Genomic DNA, 14,780 nt, shown 5'->3' on the forward strand with positions numbered 1-14,780 from the left:
CCCTGGCAGTGTTCAAGGCCAGGCTGGATGAGGCCTTGAGCAACCTGCTCTGGTGGGAGGTGTCCCTGTCCAGGGCAGGGGAGTTGGGAGTAGATGATCTGTAAGGTCCATTTCAACCCCTAAGATTCTATGCTCTGACTGCCAATCAAACACAGTGAGGCTTTATCAACACTTTTACAGTCAAATTAATGTTACACCAACTTTGAGCATAACTGGGAAAGTGGAGCTGAGGAACAAGGAGTGGAACAGAATATTAGTTTTAGAGACACCCTGTGACCAAACAGAAGAAAATGAAGAATATTCTTCACGTTAAGCTACATAACATTTATATAATCTCCTAACTAAACATGATTTCATTGTCACCCAAGGAGTTACATTCTGCTTAGTTCTTGCTCTTCAGAGCCAGCTATGGGGAGACAAGGATGGTTCCATCATCAACAAACACCTCTGCAAACTAAATTTGCTGTAAAGAAATATTATTCAAGAGAGTCAAGAGAGGTGATACTGTTAATACTTAACCCTTGTCACAACTGAACTGACAGAAATAGCACAGGGATCTCTCCTGTACTTGTGCTTTCAGTCCTACTTGGAGGGTTACACTCCAGCACATGTCAAACTTTGTGTCTTAAGTGACACATCCACTTACTCTCTCCATATCACAGGTCTCAGCTCAAGCAGAAAATGTGATGAGTTTGCTGCAAAGCAAAGCCTAGAAAAGGCCTAATCAAAAGTATATATTTCAATTTTTCACAGAATGTGACTACGAGAACACCCAAGGGACAGAGTTTAGCAACTGTTTAATATGGGACATTTCTGATTTATCCGACTTGACAACTTGAAGCTAAAACTTATAAAGCAATATTCTTCTTCCTTTTACAGAATTAGCTCTAACAGGCTTCTATTTCCCACCCTGTGCAATTCCTAAGACTCAGCTCCAAGCAGCAGCAGGAGCCTTATGAATATCTTTTGACTATTCTCTATCTGTAGGTGGAATCTCTCAGAGGATAATCAATAACAAACATGAAATTAATTTGTTCAAAACAAGTTTCTGCCTGTTGCAGACTCAAATAGATGATTCTCTCCAAGCTTCTAGATGCAATTAGAGGAAAAACCTGCCTCATTTGTCCTTAAAGGATGACAAAACACACAAGTGTGTGCTCCCAGTCTCCCTCCCATCATCCTAATTGGTAACAGGAAATCCAAATCTGTTTGGATATAACCATTAAAACCTATGTACAATGCTTTTATGTGTTTTTTAAAACCTCTGAAATGACAGCTAATATTTTATATAAATACAGTAAGTATTTTACTTCTCATTTCTGTCACAAGGATGTCGATGCAACATCAAATATTTTAAATTCTTGAGTTTTCTTCCCATTTTTTTTTTCCTTCTAGAGGATCAGTGTCATATTGTGCTGCTTAAATAAATCCTAGTGTTGAAAAGAAGTGGCCCTTCAAACTCTGGCAATTTCCTCATGCTCCATATCAAGGTATGGGTTTGAGATCATCTGAAAAGAAAGTCCCTAGGAAATAAATGAAGAACTTGATGCTATCAACATGAACCCACCACTCATCTGATGTTGCAGTCAGGCTGCAGTCACTACACACCTACTTCCATTACTCAGAGCTGCCCTTCACACACTTCATTACTCATTTTTCTTCCATTTTCCTCTCCAGCACAAAAGACTTTCTCTTCTCTGGCAATTTTACTCTGTATTTTGGGACTCTTCTTGTTAACTGTGTTATATTACATATTATTTCATAAGTTACTTCTGATAACAAACCATAAATCTTCCAACTGACACATCAGACAGTTTTCTGTTGTCTACAGCACAGGTTGTTGTTCAGAGCTGTGTAAAAGCCAAGCAGTCCATCACTTTGCTCGTGTCTCCTGTCAGTCACAGCAGTACCAGTAAAAACACTCCTGAGACAAGGCAAAACCAGACAACCTGCCAGCACATAATTTAACAGCTGCAGGTTCCTGCTCTTCAACAGAATTTCACTGATGAGAGGGAGAGTTGGACTATGCATCTTCTGAAGGGCTGTTCTTCAGAAAAAAAAAAATAAAAAAAATCAATGCTTCCTAGTGAATGTGCCTGCTGCTTGTATAAACTTGCAGTTATTTAGGGTAAAAGCTACACATTTTGGTTCCTTGTAGTGGCATGAACAGGTATAATCAACACATCTTCACCCAATCAAGCCATGAAGGAATAGGCTGTACTTCAACTGATGTGTGATCAACAGAATTGTTACTCAATTCTGAAGGAAATCTTCATTTTTAGCAGCATATAGACACTGCATACAGAGTTTGGGAGATGCCAAATGGAACACACTAGCACATTCTTTTTGTTACCTAGTGATGAAATCTGATCTGGATGTCACTAAGACAAAGGTGCACAGTAGCATTTGTATACAATTTATACACAAATTTCATGCCAGAATTGCACTTAAAACCAGAAAACCAAACCACACACAACACAGTAGAACAACAGCTCAGTCAGTACAGAGGGAATAAAGAAAATACTAACTAACTATTCCCAAACATAAGAACAGAATTTTGAGATGTCCAGGATGACCTTTCTAAAGCACATTCAAAGCTTTGCCTTCAGGACAAAGCTAGTGGAAGAACAGGGGCAGGACTACTCCTACATGAAAAAAAAAGAAAAAAGAAAAAAGAAAAAAAGTGAGGTGTGTCTGCATGAGGGGCAGGTGATTTAAACCACTTTTAACTGCTAAGTTATATGCATGAAAATATGGTCATTTTCATTTTATTATGGAAAAATGTCCAGAAAATTGGTATTTAGATAGCCTGAACACTGCTCTTCTAATGCCTTCTGAATTCTCTTCCTGCCCCTTGTATAGCCTCCCACATTTTCCCTATACACCTCACTTTGGATAGGCACCTACTCCTGCTTCTTGGTTGTAAGATTGGAAGGCATAAAACAAGCTATTCTGGGTTTGCAATCTTCAAGATTTTCCTGTTTGTTTCTGGAAAAACTGCAGAAGTCACTAATACAACGTTTATCAGATAGTCCTTCAAAGAACAGGACTGACAACAGATCCTCAAAGTGGAGGAAGGAAAAAGCTGAGAGCTTTTGTGAACTGTGACTCTCTCTCATTTTCACAGGAAATCAGCTCTAATTCAGCAGATTCAGTCTGCACAGGTCAGAAATGGTACCCCAGCCAAGAAAAAGATTTCTGGCATCTCTCTTTCCCATTTTGGGTCTCACTGACTAAAGTGCTGCTAACAACCACCATTCTAAGCTTCTCACATTCCTTACTGTGGTTACTTTGAGGAAGTCATGCAGTGCCCATTTCATCCCATTCCACAGGGGGAAGCAGCTGAGATGGGAAAAAAGAAAAAGCAAAGTGATTTCCCCAAGATAATACATGTTAACAGCAGCCAAGGAGGAGCCTCAAGCCTCAGGATAATCCTGTGGTCCAAGTGTTATCCTTCCCTTTTCAACTTCCACATCCTGAGTGTCCTACACAAGCCAAGAATACACATTTGAAAAGAAAACAGCAACTCCAAGGATTGACTATCCAAATGATGCTTGATCAAAAAATTGAAAGAGGGGAAATGCAGATTAGATAATAGGCAGCAGTTTTCCCTGTGAGGGTAGTGAGACACTGGCACAGGTTGCCCAGGGAGGCTGTGGCTGCCCCAACCCTGGCAGTGTTCAAAGCCAGGTTGGATGAAGCCTTGAGCAACCTGCTCTGGTGGGAGGTGTCCCTGCCCAGGGCAGGGGGTTGGGGCTGGATGATCTCTAAGGTCCATTCCAACTCCTTAACATACTATGAAAACTCTACTGTGTGGATCTACAGACACATAACTTGTCACCATGTACCACAGGGCTGTACAAAACAGGCCTCCAGTAACTTCTCCCTGAGAAGCTGGCTACACTTGGCTTGTGTAGGACACGCAGGATGTGGAAGTTGAAAAGGGAAGGATAACACTTGGACCACAGGATTATCCTGAGGCTTAAGGCTCCTCCTTGGCTGCTGTTAACATGTATTATCTTGGGGAAATCCCTCCTCTCTGCAACAATCAGGTTGCAGAGAATTAAAATCTAATGGCTTAGCTAAACAATGGATACGTCTTCAGCTGTTCTCTGGCAACACCTGAGTGGCAAAATATTGCTACAGTCTGCCAGAACATTCCTGTTTACACTCTCACCAGCTATCAGAGCCTCCAGGCCAATGCACAGAGTGTGATCCTCAGAAAACAGCCAGAGAGTGGAAACACGAATCAGGACACAGTGCTGGGTGGTCAGGCTGAGATCAAGTCACACCATGACCATCTACACACCTCAATACAGAAGAAACAACACTGCCCTGAAAAGAGACATTTAAACAATACAGAAACCTTAACCCTGACACACAAACCACTTGAGGGGCACCAGAACAGACACTACCAGCACATGATTCAACTCAGGTTTTATTGTTAGTAAGATGGGATAGGTTGACCTGTCACAAGTCAAACCAGTCACCTGACTACACAAGTATGGCAGGTGACTGCCTGACCTGGCAGTCTCTCATAAGTCTGTTAGTACATGGGTCAAAATGAGGGTTTTTGTGGCATTTCAGCAGGTACCTGAGAAGTGACAGAAGAAGAAAGTATCATCTGTGCCTGTGGCTTTTCAAAATTTACATACAGGAAAAAGTTTCAGTGGAGCTACTCAAGAGATAAACAAGTATCACACAGAAACTCAAAAGGGTTGGTTACATTTTTCTTTTACCAGTCAACACAGAAAAGCCTATTTCGGCTCACCCTGACAGTGCAATCCTTCATCCTGCAGCAAATGAACAAGACTGGATTTTACTCAATCCCTATTTGGGCCTAATAGTTTCAGTCACACTGGGAAAATTTAATATAGAGCAAAACATAGAAGCTATGTGAAGCAAAGACATCTCAACAGAGCTATTTCCTCTTCTGTCAACAACACTCAGCTGCTGACCCTGCTAAATATGAAAGACTGAATGAGGAGGGGTAACAGTTCATGGTGAGATGCTCTAATTGGGGGTCACAGACATGCCAGACCTGATCAGTCTAGAATGGAAAAGGATGTGTGTGTTGGGATTTCCTCAAGTTTGAAGTCTGAGTGATACAGAATTTCTGCTCCTATTATATATAAAAGTAAGCATTGGACAAGAAAATAACTCAGGTTACCAGAATGGTAAATGATGCAGAACCCCCCAAATGCATAGAGGGGAGAGCAAAAACATGTTGGATAATAGATAGTAGCACAGAGAAACTCAGCACAGTCCCCTACACCACCTGATGTATTTATACCCCTCAGGAACAGTTTATCATTCCAGCACTACTTTGTCTTCTTTAGCTCCTGCATTCCCCTCACTACCTTCACTTTAATCTTCCTCCTTCCCCATCCCATATCCTACTCCTGTCCACTTCCTTTTCACTCCAGCTATTGATTTACTGCAAGGTGGTGGGTGGATTTTTGTGCTCATTCATGAGCCCAAACAGAGCACACATTTCCTCCTAGTACTATTTGTCTTGGGAGAAAAAGCAGAGCACAGAAAAAGCAGCAGGACAGTGAGGACATGTAGTGGATTTGCACAGCCAGGGTTTGGCAGTGGGGGGGGCTACACGAGTGGCTTTTAGGAGAAGCTGCTAGAAGCTTCCCTAAGTCAAGCAGAGCCAATACCAGTGGCTCCAGGACAGACCCACTGCTGTGGCAAGTGGTGGCACAGCATCAGTAATGGCAGTAACACCTCTGTGATAACACATTTAAGATGGAAAGAAAAGTTACTGTGCAGAAGTAATTGTGGCCAGAGAAGAGAGAAGTGAGTATGTGAAAAGAACAACTATGCAGACACCAAGGTCAGTGGAGAAGGAGGGAGAGGAGGTACCCCAGGGGTCAGAGCTGCAGATCCTCTGCAGCCTCTGGTGAAGACCATGGTGAACCAGCTGTGCCGCTGCAGCCCATGGAGGTTAACAGGGTGCAGAGATCCACCTACAGCCTGTGGAGAAGACCCACACAGAGCAAGTGGATGCCCAAAGGAGGCTGTGACACTGTGGGAAACACCTGCTGGAGCTGCTTCCTGGCAAGGACCTGTGGACCCACGGAGAGAGGAGACCCATGCTGAAGCAGAGACCCTGGTAGGACTTGTGACCCCGTGAGGGACTCATGCTGGAGCTGTTCCTGAGGGGCTGGACTGCATCCTGTGGAGAGTGACCCATGCTGCAGCAGTTCATGGAGAACTGTAGTCCATGGGAGGGACCCCACACTGGAGCAGAGGAAGGACTGATCCCATGGGAGGGACCTCACGCTGGAGCAGGGGAAAGACTCCTCTCCTTGAGAGCAGTGGCACAAACAATGTGCAACGAACTGACCTTGGCTTCCACTTCCCTTCTCCCTGCACCACTGGTGGGGAAGAGGTAGAGTTGGGAAGGAGGGAGGGGTAGGGGAAAGTGTTTTTAAGGTCTGTCTTATTTCTCATTATCCAGCTCTGATTTTGTTAGTAATGAATCACTTAATTTCCCCAAGCTGAGTCTGTTTCGTCCATGCCAGTACTCACTGAGCCATCTCTCCTGGTCTGTATCTCAACCCATGAACTTTCCATTATATTATCTCTCCCCTGCCCATTTGCAGAGGGGAGTGAGAGAGTGGCTTTGGTGAGTGCCTGGCACCCAGCCAGGGTTAACCCACCATAGGACATGAACAGATGCTGCTGCTGGTCTGAGAAGAGCAGAATAATGCAAAATTTCCAAGTGCTCCCACAGTAATCCAACTGGTTCAACTGTGGATGTTTCACAGCTTAAAGAGAATGCTCAGGAGAATGTGATGCAGAGCTGTGGTTCCATATGTTGCTTGTAACAAACAATACATGTATTGTAGAGTCTTACCTGAAACATGTCTGTGTCTTTGTCATGAATATACTCCACTATAACAGTCTGACTTCTGGATAACGTGAAAGAGATACTGTGATGGCCTTTGGAGCTGATTGCCTGGGGAATAAAAATATATGACTATTATACACATCTCCACAAAAGTACTATAATCAAATTTATTTTGCTATATAAACACCTTTCCTAGGATCAGGAAAAGCAGTGTATCAGAACATGTCATTACAAGGCTGAGTAAACACATACAATAGGAATTTGTGGCTGGTTTTTAATGGAAAAGCCCAAGCTGCACTTGTTTGTTTCTCGTTCAGAAGTGCCCAGTACTTACCATTTTTATCATGTAGACACCAAACACATTTTTTCTCTGAAATTATATTTTGTTCCCAACCCTCACAGCAACTTGGACCCTAGCAAAGACTTGGGGTTTAGGGAGTTGTGGTTTGATTTTAAAGCACATGAGCAATACAACTGATTCCCAGTTAAAGTGCCAGGACTTCAGGGAGATCATTACTGTTAATTTCTAGTTATATCAGAAAGATCCCCTCAATTTCATATAAACGCTGACAAAACCTGAGCACTTTCAATGTAGTTTTCCTCATTAAAGGCTACTTCTTACAACCTGTCAAAAGGAAACTGATCTCTATAGATAGGAATTTTGCATCAAAGACTAAATGGCATTTCAGTATTTAAAACAAGCCTAGAAGAGGACAATTCCTGTTTTCTGCTGTATCTTACTAAGATTGAGGGAAATGAGCTGAGAAATGAAATCTATTGGCTCACAGGGAAATAAATGTAAATATAAGGTCCATATAACTGCACACAATTCTGAAAGGTAATGACTGTTACTGCTCAGAAAACACTTTGCAGATACTTAAGCATTGAATTAATAAGTTAATTAAAGCTTTATCCAGTTTTCTGCTCAGGGGATAATTTTCTAGAAAAGGTTCTCACTTGCTCCATTCCTTCATTTTGCTTTTTACCTACACAATTCACAGACAGGGCTGATTAAACTAAACAACTATATATTCTCCTCATCTGTCTTCCATCTCTCACAAAAGCCTAAATTCTGCCAAAGCTCCATCAATTATTGAACAAATCATTAAAAACCTTTCTGAATGCTGAAGGTATTAAAAACACCTATGTGCATACTAAAAGCCTACTAAGGGTTATAGCAAGAATACTTGACAGAATTATTGAAAACACGTAATGGAAGAATTGTTTTTTGCAAACCTCATGCATTTACAACACCAGAGAGGACTTTTACAACACGCCTCATGCTGAAAGCTCTTAGCAGCTCCAACACTTCCTAAAGATTTCAGCTCAGGTGATAACACCTGGAGGCAAAGGGTTTAACATCTTTGTCAGTGACAGGGACAGCAGGATTGAGTGCACTCAGTGCAAGTTTGGCAGTGACACCAAGCTGTGTGGTGTGGCCAAAACCCTGGAGGGAAGGGATGGATCTGGACCTCGACTGGCTTGAAAGGTGGGATCCTGTGAATTTCATGAAGTTCAACAAGGCCAAGTGCAAGGTCCTGCACATGGGCAAGAGCAATCCCAGGCGTAATCACAGGCTGGAGGGAGAATGGATTGAGAGCAGCTCTGAGGAGAAGGACTTGGAGGTGCCTGTTGAACAGCAAGCTCAACATGAGCTGCAGTGTGCACTTGCAGTCCAGAAACCAACTGTGTCCTAGGCTCATCCCCAGCCGTGTGGGCAGAGGAGACCACAAAGATGCTCCAAGGGCTGGAGCATCTCTGCTATGGAAACAGGATGAGTGTTCCAGACCAGGCCGGATGGGATTTGGAGCAACCTGGGGTAATGGAAGGTGTCTTTGCCCATGGCAAGTGGTGGAACTAGATGAGCTTTAAGGTCCATTCCCATCCAAACCAGCCTATGATTAGGCAACACATTTCCCAGTCCCTTTCCAGTACTTCTTTTCTGCACTAAAGCTTTTCACAAAACTTGAAGAAAAAGTTTCCTCAATTTTGCCCCAACAGTTGTAACAACAGCTAAAAAGTGATGCAAACATATGTGGTAATCAGTGGGACAGAGATCCTAAATTCCCCAGTTTATTTATAGTGTTTTGTAATAATCATTACACTGGCACAGGATGTTGCAGAACAAACAGCATCAAGATGCAATTTGGATGAAGTCATTGACACTGTGACCTGCTGAGACCCTGAACTAGGACTGAAATGTATATGAAGAGCTTTTCCTCTGTACATGTTTGACAGCTAACAAGGGGATCTCAAGCCCTGAGCAGGTCTCAGGTGTTCCTAGAATACAGAAGAAATAAAGTGATAAACAGAATCACAGAATTTAAGGGGTTGGAATGGACCTTACAGATCATCTAGTCCTAAACCCCCCTGCCATGGGCAGGGACACCTCCTCACTAGATCAGGTTGCACCAAAGCCTCATCCAGCCTGGCCTTGAACACTGCCAGGGTCGGGGCAGCCACAGCCTCCCTGGGCAACCTGTGCCAGTGTCTCACCACCCTCACAGGAAAAAAAATCTTTTTCTAATATCTAACCTAAACTTCCCCTCCTTCAATTTGAATTCATTACCCCTTGTCCTAACATGGCAGTTCCTAACAAAAAGTCCCTCTCCAGCTTTCCTGGAGCCCCTTCAGATATTGAAAAGTTGCTCTGAGGTCTCCACACAACCTTCTCTTCTCCAGGATGAACAGCCCCAACTCCCTCAGCCTGTCCTCACAGGGGAGATGCTCCAGTCCTTTTACCAACTTTCTGGCCTCCTCCGAACTTGCTCCAACAGTTCCACGTCCTTATGTTGAGGACACCAGAACTGTGTGCAGTATTCCAGGTGGGTCTCACAGGAGCAGAGTAGAGGGGAAGAATCACCTCTTTTGACCTGCTGCCCACACTCCTTTTGATGCAGTCCAGGATTCCATTGGCTCTCTGGGCTGAGCTCACACTGCAGCTCATGCTGAGCTTCTCATCCACTGTCAATCCCAAGTCTTTCTCCTCACTGCTTTGGTGAAACCCAAAACTCCAACGTTTAAGGTCTAATGGAAAAAAAATTAGTGGGAAATAGTAGAACTTCCAGAATTACTTAGTAAGGTCATGTCCTAGACCTACAGAGCTCAGGATTTAGATATCTTAATACTGACCAGGGTCAGCTTGTCCTCTGAAATTCCAGGGTAGGACAATCTTTTCTATGTGTGCTCCTTTCCCCTCCCAACTTTTCTTCCCCATTTACTTCCCCTCCTCTGTTTCCCACTATTTAAAGCCAGTTATTTTCTATGAGAAATGCTACATTTCATTTCCTGGCATTGTGTAATCAATTTTAGAAAAAAAACAAGAACATGATGAGAAATGTTTCGACTCCTGTGCTTTCACAGGCTGCCCAGCACCAACAGTTGCACCAATTCAAAGACATTTTCCAGGCATTTCAAGTGCAGGTCTCAAAGGTATTTGCCACTTCCAAGTAAAAAATAAGTAACAGCTTTTCAGGAACTACACAAAACAGTGAAAGTTAAGTATCTTAATAAAAGAGTACTGGGAGTGGAATGCAGACACAGGCAAAGTCATGAAGGATTTTGACAGCTTGAGGAACCACAGATCTACAAGTCCCAAAAGAATCTGGAGAGTGAATGCACCAACCCCCTCAAAACTAGTTGGTAGCAACCAAAACAGTGAGTTTGCTGGTTTACTGCTTTTAGCAGTCAAATTTCCAGCCTCTTTTTTCCTGTCAGCAGGATTTCCCCCCTAAACCCCCTTTGATGCTGTCACAGAATTGTCCTGCTATGGTAACCGAAGGCATGAGGAAGCTCTGACTCCCACAAGATGTGATGCTGCTGCACAAGGTCTAGTAGGTAACTTCAGAGTTTCAGGCTTGACAACACCACATCCACCTTCCAGGCAGGAACTAAGATGAGGAATAACAAAAACCAGGCACTAAACCATACCCCTCTGTTTCTTCACCTCCACCTCAAGGCTCCCAAGACCCACAAAGCAAAAGTAGGTGCTTTCAAAGCTGTTCTTAGAATCTAGCAAACTTTGGAGTGTGTGGAATTCTGGAATCATTTAGCTTCTAAAAGACCTTTAACATCATCAAATCCAACACCATAAATCCCAGGGCTGTGGTTTCACCTGAGTGGTCACAGCAGAGAAATCTTCCTTCAACCACTTCTAGCATTTTGGGCTCCTTTACTCTGCCCAGAGCTGAATTTGAGAGCAGTTTGCTCTGTCCTTTAGGTTTTTAAAAGTTTAATGAAAATTATCAATTAAGCACAGGAATAAGAAAAAACCCCATCACCTAAATTAGTTCACAACAGAAACAAATGCTGGAAAAATCTCTAACACATATATCCTGAGCCTGCCAAGAAAATCCAAACCATGTGGCTCCAGACTGACCATAGTAGGAAAGCTGGTGGGGAGATCCAGACTGGATTAATTCAGTTGCCTGCACAAGAGTTTGTTGTATATAGTGAACGGTGTCAAGCTGCTGAATCCAAGTAATTCCCTTTAGAGGAAACAGAGAGCAAAGAGGAGATGAACCGACAAAAACCTGTGGAGGAACTGAGGGAACAAGTAACAGCAGCAAGAGGTTTGTCCAGAATAATTCCACTGCTAGTGCTCTGTGTCCACACTAGGGCTGAGGGATTTTAAAGAGTCCAAATGTCAAATGATAGCAACAACAGAATCCTGAGGTGCCATATTCTACCTGGCATCGAAGGGACAGATTCCCTGACATCTTTCCAAGACAGAGATTGTATTTGGACAAATCCATCCATCTCCCTGGGGTTTTCCAGCTAGTGGACAGTGTGCAGCAGCTCCAAGCCTCACTATATGTTGAGCCAGTTAACCTCAGCTGGGAGGTTCCTCTCCTCCCCATCACTCAAGGCTAAGCCCACAGCTACTCCCACTGCCTGAGGATTTGTGTTCCAGTGATTTAGGGTCAGCAAAACCATCAGAAACTGAAAGAAAGCCCATGACCTCACCCCACATTGACACGGCCTAAGCAAATATTATTCTCCTTTTTATTTTTCAGCTTTGCTAGTAGCTCAAGTTTTCAGTTTCAGCCTTCCTGCTGGCTGGAGTTCCACTTGGCCTTGGTTTTCCCCTGCCTCCTCGCACACACTTTTTCATTCTTGCTTCTTTCTCTCCGTTTTGAGAGCAAAACCTCATTCCAGCACTTTGCCCTCACAATCAAAGCAGCAGCTAAAGGCTGTGACTTACAAATCTGTCAGGTCTCAGAGGAGCTAAGATCAAACAGAGATCAAACAAGAGCTGCTTTCCCAGCAGCAGCACTGCAACTCTGTCAGCCCTGGAATATCCCAGCCCACCTGAAATCTTGGCTCTCCACGCATTCCCCAGGAAAGGTGGATGCTATCAGCTTTATCATCATTTCACAAAGTGAGAAAGTAGAATTCCCTCACCCCATGTATAAACACACCTTGTGGATAAAGAGAATGTGAACATATAACGGTTACATTTAAAACCAGTATTTCTTAGTGCTCTGCTTTTTTTAGCAAAGATACAGAAAGAAAAAGAGGGAACAAAGCTAAAACATAATAAACCCTCAATGGATTGGATGTATGACCAAATGACTGGACACATCTGCAGACACACAGTCACCCACAAGCGTGCACTGCACCAAGTGCCACCACTCCACCACCAGCGTCACCTCTCCCCAGAAGTGTCTCCTCTCTCCCAGAGCAGAGGTGGCTGCCGGCCTGGAACCCAGCAGAAAGGTCAGTACAGCTGCGACTTTCACTGGTTCCTGTTGCACAATGACAGATTAGTCTCAAACACATGTCCAGAAATGCCTTGATCAACCAACAAGCCACAAGGAGGCAAACCAGCAGCAGGAGCTTCTGCAGGAGCATCCAGACAGCCTGTAAAATAATCTGTCCCAAGACAAAATTCTTTATCAAGAGGTTAAAACTATACTAGTCCACATTTTCCATGCACTCCTGTTTTATGGGCTGTTCTCTGAGATCTCTGAAAGCTTCTGTTTTGCACATAATGACAAAAATAGTGTATATTCCTGAAATTTGTCTAAGCATGCCCCTGTTTTGACCAAGAAAAAATACTCTGGCTTAAAGATCAAACCTTCAGAAAGACTCCGAAGTACATAAGGTTTTTGTTTCCTTCCCCAAAACTATGTCCTTTATGTCCTTACACAGACTTTACATCTACCCTCAGCCACATGTTCCTTATCCAGGAGCAGCTCCTGGTGTGCCGCAGCAAACTCCTTCACACTGACAACATTGCTCATTTCCCTTAGTCATCTCCAGCCAAGAGTTCAAGAACAGGTCAGGAGCTCACGGCATGATTACATCAACTTAACACTATTAAGTCAAACCTTCCATGTCAGGAGCTGTCAAGGAAGCAGATCCCAAAATTCTCACAGCCTTTAGGCTGCTGCTTACAAGGCTTATAGGGAACAAGTCTAATCCACTACCAGAAATGGAGATTTTACTGCTTTATTCTAGTTTGCAAACAGTGTTTCCAAGGAAAGAAGAAAAGCTCTGCAGTTGGAAATTTAAACTGGAGCATTCCCTTGTGCCTGGAGAGCTCCACAGAGATCACAAGAGGGACTTAGTGTTATTATGGTTACCAACTCCTCTGCACTAGAGCAGAAATAAAGACTAAAATCCATTAAGCAAAAGAGGCAGATGTCTCACAGGAAGGGCTGCTCTATCAGAATAGGAGTTTTAGCTTAGTTAATTAGGTTGGATTAGGACAATACAATGATTTATGGGAACACTTTGGTTTCCTTTGTTGCTAGTCAGGCTGACCCACAGCACTCTGACGTGTCTGAAATTAATGCCAGCAGTGCCTTCAGGAGTTAAATGCTTTGGGACTTGGCTGCTGGCCTGCAATTTCTTTTATAGAACCAGAACACAAGAAACACTCAGGGACGTCAGACAAAAGATCTTGCAACTTAAAAGGAAGCTTTAGCCAGCAAGGAAGGAAGCCTTTAACAGCAAAGAACACATCACATTCCCACTGGATCTTTGGACAGACTGCCTGCCACAGCCAGCAGACAGAGTTACCAGAAGAAAACATAACAAAACCTCATAATCATGACACACTGATATTCTACCCACCTCAGAAAAGTGTGTCCACTTGGGAAGTTTCCCAGCAAATTAAGACAAGTGTCAATTCATTTAAGATTAACTAAAGACTGTTTGCAATTTTGCTCTGTCTCAACTTAAACCCACAGTAATTGTCCAGAATTGCTGCATCTCTGACACTGCATTTCAACAAATTTACACTGACCTCTGGCACTGATACAGCTATTAGATGTAATTTTCCTCCAGGCTTTTGCAAAGAAAATAAGAGATATTATCATGGAAATCTCGTGCGTTTCATGTGCCTGCAGGAGGGGCTGAAATGTCTGTACCCACCAGAGTCCCTGGCCTTGCTGTTTAACTCTGCATCTGCTTCCTGCACAGCTCCATACAAGCCCATCATCCCATGTTCTTCCTTTCCTTATAAACAGGTGTCTACATTAGAACTGCAGCAGCATCCATACTGACATTTCTGGAATGCCAATGCCACCACCTTGTCTGTCTCTAATATTTCAGCTGTCAATATTCTCCTGACAAGTAAATGAATGTTAGGAAATGGTAAAAAAAATAATCCCAAGAGTCAGTAATTGCAGTACAGAAATATGCCACTATAAAGAAATTGAAGCTTGTCACTTTAAAACTATGCTTGTGTGACACTGCAATCCCTGGCACAACAAACCAGCAGATGCATGTAACCTGCAGGTCACCCACCACTCCTCAATTCACTGAATGCAGGTCACCCCCAGAACTCAGGGCACACGAGCTCTGTGTCTGTGCAGAAACAAATTCAATATAGAGTCGGATTGATTTACACATTCACATTTTTATGGCTCTCAAAGCATTCCCAAGTCCATTCTGTGGACCCTTTCCTGCT

General features: G+C 43.3%; 1 protein-coding gene across 1 annotated transcript in view; it reads right to left on the bottom strand.

Moving 5' to 3' along the window:
• PELI2 (pellino E3 ubiquitin protein ligase family member 2) overlaps positions 1–14,780 on the bottom strand; it is a gene marked incomplete at its 5' end in the record, with an annotated part of 46,777 nt that overhangs the window by 6,422 nt on the left and 25,575 nt on the right. Inside the window, one exon of the mRNA XM_009084309.1 lies at positions 6,869–6,970. Coding sequence (XP_009082557.1) covers positions 6,869–6,970 — 102 coding nt within the window. The remainder of the gene's footprint in view (positions 1–6,868; positions 6,971–14,780) is intronic.

Source organism: Acanthisitta chloris, unplaced genomic scaffold (assembly GCF_000695815.1).
Source record: "Acanthisitta chloris isolate BGI_N310 unplaced genomic scaffold, ASM69581v1 scaffold4811, whole genome shotgun sequence".
Taxonomy (NCBI): Eukaryota; Metazoa; Chordata; class Aves; order Passeriformes; family Acanthisittidae; genus Acanthisitta; species Acanthisitta chloris.